Source organism: Colobus angolensis, unplaced genomic scaffold (genome assembly GCF_000951035.1).
Source record: "Colobus angolensis palliatus isolate OR3802 unplaced genomic scaffold, Cang.pa_1.0 Scaffold20, whole genome shotgun sequence".
Classification (NCBI taxonomy): Eukaryota; Metazoa; Chordata; class Mammalia; order Primates; family Cercopithecidae; genus Colobus; species Colobus angolensis.
Window position 1 is genome coordinate 3,409,556 of NW_012115155.1, and position 9,284 is coordinate 3,418,839.

Consider the following 9,284-nt stretch of genomic DNA (forward strand, 5'->3'; position numbering starts at 1 on the left):
GCTGTGCGTGGTGGCACGTGCCTGTAGTCCCAGCTACTTGGGAGGTTGAGGTAGGAGAGTCACCTGAGCCTGGGGAGGTTGAGGCTGCAGTGAGCAGTGATCATGCCACTGCACTCCAGCCTGGGTGACAGAGCAAGACCCTGTCTCAACAAAAAATTAAGAATTCTGGAGATGGATGGTGGTGATGGTTGCACAACAGTGTGAGTTTACTTAATACCACTGACCTGTACAATTCAAAGAGCGAAGATGGTAAATTTTCTGTTTCGTATATTTTACCAGAATCTAACAAACAAACAAGCAGAACAACTCAAGGCCTGAGCCACAGAGGTTTCTTACAAATGTGCGTTTTATTTGCATTCTAACCCAAGCACAGATCCCACACACAGACTTCTTGTCTGCACAACGGTACGGTAACAAGTGCAAAATATGCTTTATTTCAGGTACAAAAACACGGCAGTAGGACAACTTCGAGCTCGACGCCCACCTCCCCAGGACCTCTCACACCCACCTGACCCATCCAAGGGCCACGCCACCCCGACAGATACTCCCACCACCTTTAGAGAAGAGTCACCCAATCTGGAGAAAGGTGCTGAGGTTACATCTTTAGAAAGAAATCACTTTAAATACACGAACATTAGAGAACACAGTAACTTGCTTCCACCCAGCACGGGGAGGCTGCAGGGAGGCACCCCAAACAGTCCCCTTCTCTTCTGTGGTTAACCAAGCAAGCCCCACAAAGCTTTCCCCAGCAGAACACACCCGGCCCAGCAATGAGGCCTCAGGACAGAGCCAGCACTGTGACAAAAGAACTCATCCCACCTCTCTGGACAGCATGAAGTCTGCAAGTGGGATCCGGACTGGACACCAGGAAGCTCAGCCTGGCTCAGGCCATCAGGAGCTGTGGGACCCTGGCTCCCATCTAACCTCCCTGTTGACTTCCTGAAAACTGGGCTAGCGGGGGCCTCCCCATGGCTTTAGGGAGGATCAAGTGAGAAGCTGAGCAAATGCACAGAACACAAAGCCTGGCCCGTTCGCCCCAGCTGCTACCACTGCTGTTACTCATGGAGAAAGGGAGCGCAGTGGCTGCTGTCTGCCCCTGGAGTGATGACAGCAGCAGTGCACGGAGGCTGGACAAGCCACAGGGCGCTGGACGGCCACAGCTGGACCTCAGACCCGTCCTGTGGAACTCCTTCCATTTGAGGCTGTCCATCCTCCAATGGCAGATGCAGAATTCTCAGGCCCAGGATACCCTTATGGAGGACCAGGGACTGCCCCTCCAAACCACCAAGCTGAGGCCACTGTGAGCGGTCCCCTTTGTAGCAGGAAGAGCAACTGGACACATGGGAAGAGGTTTGCAGGCTCCAGAGAAACCAAGAGGTCCTCAATCCCCAAGGCACTAGGTGGAGGTGAGATCAGGCTGCCCCTCCCAGGACAAGAGTGTGCGCCGGCCAGGAGGCCACTGCCGCCCACCACCACTCAAAGGCCTTCCCCACGCATCAACCCTGAGGGGCCTGGCCAGGGGACGCAGGCCAAAGGCCCGATGGGTCTCCAGGAACAGGAAGCAGGCAGCAAGAAGAAAAGCAAAGGGCTCTGCATTCCCACCACGAGGCGGGGCGGACTCTGCAGGAGCCAGCTGGAGCACCAGAACCTTCCAAGGAGGGCTCGCCAGCCACACAGAACACGAGATGCGTGAGAGGCAGGGTAAACGCAGAAACTGCCCATCTGAGTGCTTCCCCTGCTTCCAAGCTCAAACCAAGTCGTTTTGTTCTTTTAAAAAAGCCCTTACTGTCTGAGACTTTATTTAAATCATCCAACAGGGATGGAGGTAATGGAGGTCTGGCTCAGTAGTCAGCAGACTTTTTCTGTAACGGGCTAGATGGTAAATATTTTGGGCTTTCAGATCCAAGAGGCAAAAATCAATATTATGTTGGCATAAGAGCAAACACATTTCCACAAATTTTTAAATTGATAAAATCCAAAATACAATAATTGAGTACATATTTTGGTAAATACATGTCTACTAATAAGAATAATTTTTTTTAATGGGGGGAGAAAACAATTGGGCTCAAAGATAACATTCCCTATCATAAATCGGTGGCATAAACAGGCAGTGGGCTGGGTGGGCCCATCGTGTGCTGGCTGACAAGGGCAGTCACACACCGCTAAGTGCTGATACAGGATGAGGGGTGCGGAGCCGATGATAGGATATTGTTCTCTTTGATGAAGACCTGAAAACTTCCCCTGACCCTGCTGCCCACCTCAGGGCCCCTCAGGACGAAGGGCATGAGGGCAGGTTCCCACTCTGGCCCTTTGCAGGGGGACATGCTTTGGTTGCCCCATCGCAGGGCTGGCCAGCTGGGGTCCAAGCAGTGACCGCCCTTCCCCACCTCATCCCATCAGCTGCCCTGCACAGAGCAGAAAACCCATGCCTCAGAGCTACTTCCTAGGGACAGTGCCTCTCGAAGGCCCTAAAATGGCAGAGCCAGGGATGGCAGGTGCAGCCCTGGCCACTAGCACAGCAGTTGCCCTCAGCTCTGTTAGCTGTGACCCATAGATTGGGGGAGGGAAGAAAGCCAGGAGGAGCTTTTGCAGAAAGGTCTAGAAGCTAAGTGGGGGTTTCAGGAGCTCTCAGGGTGCCCCTGGGCAGGTCCCAGGAAGGAGGCCTGGGGTGCCTGACCAGCACCTCACTGGCCCTCAAGCCCTGTCCTTAAGGGGCAATGGGAAGGAGGCGGCAATCAGAAGAAGGTACAAGCATTTCCTACTTACAGCGCTGGACTGGTAAGATGACACAGAGCACGTAACCCGAGGGGAAGTGCCTGTGTGAAGCCAGTCGTGTGGAAGATCCACACTAGAGGCCTTGCCCTGCTCTTGGGGGCCTCGCCCAGTGCCACTTACACTCTCTAGAAGAGCTAAGGCCGCCAGCTTCATCCACTCTCCAGGGGGTCACACAAGATCGAAAGAGAACCATCAAGCTACAGGGGGAGCCTGTTTTCCCCAAATGCCAAGGGGAGAGCAGCCATCTCCACACCTTGCCAAGCTAAGGCTGCTTCTGGCTGTGCTCATGGCAAATTCAGGAGTGAGGGAAGGGACCCAGGTACACACGGAAACATGCACATGTGCACCAATGACACAGACTGTGCCTACACTGTGTCTGGTCCCTGGCTGGCAAGGAATATCTGGGGGCTCCTATAAGTTTGCAGAGGGAGTAGTCAGCCCAGTTAGGAGCTAGGGCTGATTCCCAAAGACAAGACGGAGACAATCTGACTCATGTCAAGAAGCATGCCGCCTTGCACTGCAGGAGCACTGGTGGCACTGTACAATCAGGATGGGCACACATAAAGGTCTCCCGTCTGTTGTGCAATTTTCAAAGTTTTTTTTTCTTCCAACAAGACAGAGATGAGTCTCACTACGTTGCCCAGGCTGGTCTAGAACTCTTGGCATCAAGCGATTCTCCCACCTTGGCCTCCCAAAATGCTAGGATTAGAGGCATGAGCCACCATGTCCAGCTTTTTGTACGATTTTGATGGAGGGAAAATTGGGAAAGCCCTGGTGCCCCTCAGATTCATTTCATGGCAGGTTGGTGCCATCTGCAGAGATCGCCAAGCCTGTATTTGTAAGAGGAGGAGAGGGAGATCCAGAGAGGCAAAGAGACTCATACTGAGCGAGGGTCTGGGATCTAGGACCTTCCCTGTCCCTCCCCCTACATCCCAGGCAATGCCATCTAATCTCCCACCCCCACCCAATCATCCCCTGTTTTCCCACCCCCTCTGAGCGCCTTGGGGCTTTCTCCCTCTGCTCCACTGACAACAGCCTAACAGGCCTTTCCGTTTATTTCATCGACTTGTTAATGATTTTCAGATCTTCAGTTACTCAGGCCAGCCCCTGAAGCAACGCTGGACTTGGAAACTTGTGACCCTGGCTGGCTCGAGTCCGCTGCTGGTAAAGCCCTCTCTAAGTTAATAGCTTTGTGTAAGGAGCTCCGGGCTGCCTGGGCAAGAGGTCACTAGGGCAACACTTGACCTTTGCTTAGGGCCCCAAGCCAAAGCCTCGACCTCCCCACCCCATCCTGTCCTTTCCACAGGCATACCATGCCCCTCCTCCAGCAAACCTATTACTCCTCCACTCAACAGCCTCGGTCCCTTCATCAGGAAGAGACAACCTGGTAAAGAGGAAAGTGTTTATCTCAACCTTGCAAACAGATACCCCTAAGAGTAAGGAACTCAGCTTTGGGCTTCCAGTTCGAGATGGTGGCCTGAGCACAGGTGTCTGTCTTATTTCCCTCTGGGGTTCACTGTAAAAAGAAGCTGCAGTTCAGAAGCCACAGGTTGGTGGGAGTGCCCTGGGAAGAGCTGTCCTGCTCAACAGGCCAGGACCTCTGGACTCACAGGAAAGACCCTGGACAACTGTGGGAAGGGCTATGGCTTTTCTGTATGTCAATCAAATGAAAAGTAAAACCTGGAGCTTTAGCTCATCTGACGCCTGTGAAAGGGATGAGCTGCTACATTAGGCAGCTGAGACACTTTGGTACCAAATTACCATGTGTGCTTTTTTTGGGTATTTATTATTTTCTCTTCTTTCATAAGCTATAAGCTTTAACTATAACCACGAGAAGGTAAGAACAGCAGATGCGAGGGGCATGCCAGAAAAATGGGAGACTCTCCTAATAGCACACTTCAGGCAACAGACTTTTATGACATCTTCTTTTGGAACTAAGAAGTAAAATATTAGCCTCCCACACTTTTGAGAATTAAAATTGAGCCCACCATCATTTGGCCTTGGTAGTGACATCACTTGGGTACAGTGATGACAGCCTGAGGGGCTGGACCTCAGAAAACCAAAGGTCTAGTCCTGGTCCTTCCACTGTGTGACCCTGTATGACCCTGAGCACACTATTCCACTTAGGTGATTCAGTTTCCTCATGACTCATAACAGGAAATCACTGGTCTTGACCTTCCTCTAAGGACTAGTGTGTGGAGCTAGAACATGCACCAAGAAAGACTGGGAAACATTAGAGAGAGATAGGACTTGGTACCGTTGACTCAGGTAAAGAGGGAGACAGCAAGAACAGAGTAGAAAGGCAGCGTAAAACTGGTGGAACCAAACACAGACTAAGTGGAGAAAAAAAAAAAAAAAGGTAAGCTTCCCACCACCACCACCATGTTCCACGAAAGAAGATCCAGTAAGAAGCAGAAGTCTTTAGCAAGGGTGCCAAGACAATTCCATGGAGAAAGGATATTCTTCTCAATAATCACCAGTGGGACAAGTGGAGATCCACAAGCAAAAGAATGAAGCTGGTCCTGTACTTCACATCATATATAAAAATATACTCAAAATGGATCAAAGACCATTGTGAGAACTAAAACTATACAAGTTCTTAGAAGAAAATACAGTCATTAATTTTTTGACCTGGGATTAGGCAATGGTTTTCTAGATATGGCACCAAAAGCACAAGTGACAATAGAAAAAAAATAGGTATCTTGGAAATCATCAAAATTAAAAAGTTTTGTGCCTCAAAGGACACCATCAAGAAAGTGAAAACAATCCACAGAATGGGAGAACGTTTTTACCAATCATATACCTGATAAAAGACTAGCGTCTAGAATATACAAATATCTCACACAACTCAGTAATAAAAAGAAGGCCCAGCCCTGGTAGTCTAGTGGTTAGGAAAATAGAAAACTTAAAAAAAAAAAAAAAAAAGACAACTCAATTCAAAATAGGCAAAGGATATGGATAGACCTTTCTCCAAAGAAGAAATATGCATGGCCCATAAGCACAGGGAAAGACATTCTACATCAATAGCCATCAGGGAAATGCAGATCAAAACCACAACAAGATAGCACTTCATAGTCATTAGGATGCTAAAAGCAAAAAGACAGATAATAGCAAGTGTTGGTGAGGATGTAGAGAAATTGAAACCTGGATACATTGCTGGTGGGAATGCAAAATGGTACAGCTGCTGTAGAAAACAGTCTGCTAGTTTCTCAAAAAGTTAAACACGGAGTTACTGTAAGACCTAGCAATTCCGCTCCTATGTATATCCCCAAAAGAAATGAAAACATATGTCCACATAAAATCTTGTAGAAATATGTTCATAGTAGCATCATTCAGAGTAGCCAAAAAGTAAAAACACACAAATGTCCATCAACTGATGAATCAATAAACAAATGTGGTCTATCTATACAATGAAGTATTCCAGCAATACAAAGGAATGAAGTACTGATACATGCTCAACTTGGACGGCCCTAGAAAACATTCAGTGGAAGAAGCCAGTCCCAAAAGAGATATCACATGATTCCAGATATATGAAATGTCCAGAATAGTTCAATCTTACATAGAAAGTAGACTCATGGCTGCCTTGGACTGCAGGAGTTGGGAAAGTAGGGGAGTGACAGACAAAGGGTACGGGGTTTCTACTGGGGGTGATGAAAATGTACCAACGTTGATTGTAATTCTGTGAATTGATTGTGGTTCTGTGAATTTACTAAAAACAATAGAATTGGACACTAGCAATGGGTAAACTGTATGGTATGTGAATGATATCTCAATAAAGCTGTTAGTTAACCCACTCCCCACTGCTCCTCTGAAGAAGGAAGAGGAATCAGGAGCCTGTCCTCACTCTATTCTGTAGGAATGCCACGGCTATTATCCAACAGAATGACTAACAGAGCCCCTTTTATTCTGAAATGTCCTGGTTCACATGATAAATTTATATCACTACTCTATCACTATGTGCTACCATGCAGGTGACTTTGCTCCTCTGAGCCTTGGCTTCCTCATATATAAAACAAGTTCTACCCATGGTAGACTGTGTTTTATTCTGGTAATCCTTCAGTCTAGCACTTCATTCCACAGAAGCTCCATTTAGAAGCTATGACATCCCATTCAGGTGGTCAGAAGGTTCCCCGTGAACCTCAATTAACAAAGAGCTGAAGCCCTGGGCCAGCAGAGACCACTGGATCCCAGGAACCAGAGGCAAGGCCAAGACAAATTTCTGAGTCTACCGCAGTTACTGACACTCAAATTTCCCCAGAGTTAGGCCATTAAGAAAGATGATGAACCCATTCTGATGCAGGCAAAAGACCCTAAACATAGCCCCCACAAACAAACAAAGATAAACATTTAAGTGAGGGGTACCCAGAGAAAATACAATGTTCTTGTGGCAAGTTTAGCAGCGGTTCACCAAGGTCTTCTCTAACTTTCTATAAGTCCATCCAAGAGGGCCTGGTATTGTGGTGGTCAAGGTCATCTGATGACACGATGGGATGCTCATTCCTAATCCTCCTTACCCATGATTGCCAGGAAATGAAATAGTCTTTTTCTATTACCACCCCCCGACCGCCCCACAAAGGGCCTCAGAACTAATGTCTGTGAGAAAGGCAGTGCACATACACTGTGGCATCTACCACGCCCAGGCACCAGTGCAGAGACAGGAGCACATCTTTGGGTTCCACAGCAGCAAATTCTTAGAAACAACGTAGAGAAGAAAGAGGTAGAAGGCACAGAATAGCCCCACTCCCATCAATTCGGCCAAGAACAGGAAAGGCGGATGTTGACCAGGGTCACGGAGAAGGGAAGCAAACCTGAAACAGGAGAATGAGGGCGAACTGCTCCCATCGAGTCAGCAGTGCTGGCCATGCAGCCAACTCCCAGAGGAGGAGGTAAAGGTACCAGCTTCCAGGGTGAAGCAGAGCTTTCTCTGGAGGCAGGAGAGTGGTCAGAAGGGACCAATACAGGTGGCACCAAGATACCCAATCAGCTTCCAACTAAGGGATGAGGGGTTTCAGAGCAGACGTCTCCACTGTTTGCCCTTTTAGAATGTCAGGGTTGGACCAACGGAAAAGAACAAGGAACCATTCAAAATCTGGAGGCCAAGAGGAAGGGAGAAAGGAGCCACTGGCTTTCTGTACACCGTACTTGGTGTCCACAGGCTTCTGCTGGTTGGTGCTCTGTAGCTTTCACAGACTGGGCAGGGTCCCTCCTGGCCTCAGCTTGCCTGGTGAGGCCACAGCTTACAGTGAGGCAGTTTCTACATCCATGGGGATCCACAGGGCTGGGAGCTGGAGGCAGGTACGAGGCCCGCTGCTGCTCAGAGTCCGCATTTCAGGATGATGTGGTAGCCATCATTGCTCTCGGCTGCAAGAGAGAAACACTGAGTGTATTTCACAGGAAGAGAGGTGCAGCGCCACAGTACTGGGGAGTCCCAAAAGGCACGCTGTTTGGGTATTAGCAAAGACCACCCAAAACAGGGCTGCATACAGCAAAGCGTGCTGGCAGAAGCGGGCATCTCACAAGCCCTCCATCTGCCTCGTTTAGTGTCTTTTTGACAATAGGTCTTTCTACCATAACCCTAGGCCCAAGGATGAAAACCTGTGTTCCAAGGAGGATTTGGACAACTGTGGTTCTCAGGGATATTACGGTCCCCAGAACCCTAAAGACACTCAGTGGCTAGATCCACGGGACAAGGTGGGAAGTGGCCTCCTCATGGTCCAGGGTCTATGAGTTGGTCAGAGGGCTTTTGTTCTGACATATCCTATACCCCAGCCCTTAGGAAGGCCACAGCAGGTCTTTCTCTACCTTTTATGAATAAATACATGTTCCCGGCCCACAAGCTCTTTCTCGGCAGAGCACAGGCACACCGTCAGGTGGGCCCCCTCGCCCCCCATCCCGACCCACGCTGCCTGCAGACTCAGTGGCTGTATTCTAGGCTTGATCTTCCTAGAGGACTCCAGGAAACCCACAACGCATCTTGCTTCTACTCAACACTGAGTTCATGGAGAACAAGTTGCCTGGCCCAGGATTTCCCTTTCAGAAGTGACCCGGGGGGCCAATCTCACTTGTTCTGCCATTTCTAGGGCTAGCTTTCACAGAGAGTTTGTGCTTTCTTTTTCTCAAAGGCTTTTCCCAGGTCAGCGCTCTCTGGAAGGGCCCATCCTGCAGGAAGGCCCCACCCTCCACCTGCCCCCACAACTACCCCAGGGATGCAGCCCACACGCTTCCATTAAACAAGAAAGGGGGAAGAAATGGGGAGGGGGCAGCTTCACCTTTAATTGTGCTGAGGACAAAACAGGATTCATCTTGGAAATTCTGCACCATCTGAAAGACGAAAGAGAGAACACGTTCCTTCAACCATGAGTTCATCCTTTGGAAAGCCTCGGGGGCAGAGCCCAGCCATGCACAGCTGCAGAAACACCACGGCCACGGTGCCTACACACGCAGGAACACGGTAAACGCCACTGCCTCGGTGCCTACACACGCAGGAACACGGTAAACACCACTGCCTC

The 9,284-nt window shown here is 49.4% G+C and overlaps 1 protein-coding gene across 1 annotated transcript in view; it reads right to left on the reverse strand.

Moving 5' to 3' along the window:
• Positions 1–328: 328 nt before the first annotated feature.
• The window catches only part of TFCP2L1 (transcription factor CP2-like 1), an 80,490-nt gene continuing 71,534 nt past the window's right edge, over positions 329–9,284 (reverse strand). The window contains exons 15-16 of the mRNA XM_011941717.1: positions 9,045–9,096; positions 329–8,136 (exon numbers count right to left, since the gene is read on the reverse strand). Coding sequence (XP_011797107.1) covers positions 8,090–8,136; positions 9,045–9,096 — 99 coding nt within the window. The 3' untranslated portion in view covers positions 329–8,089. The remainder of the gene's footprint in view (positions 8,137–9,044; positions 9,097–9,284) is intronic.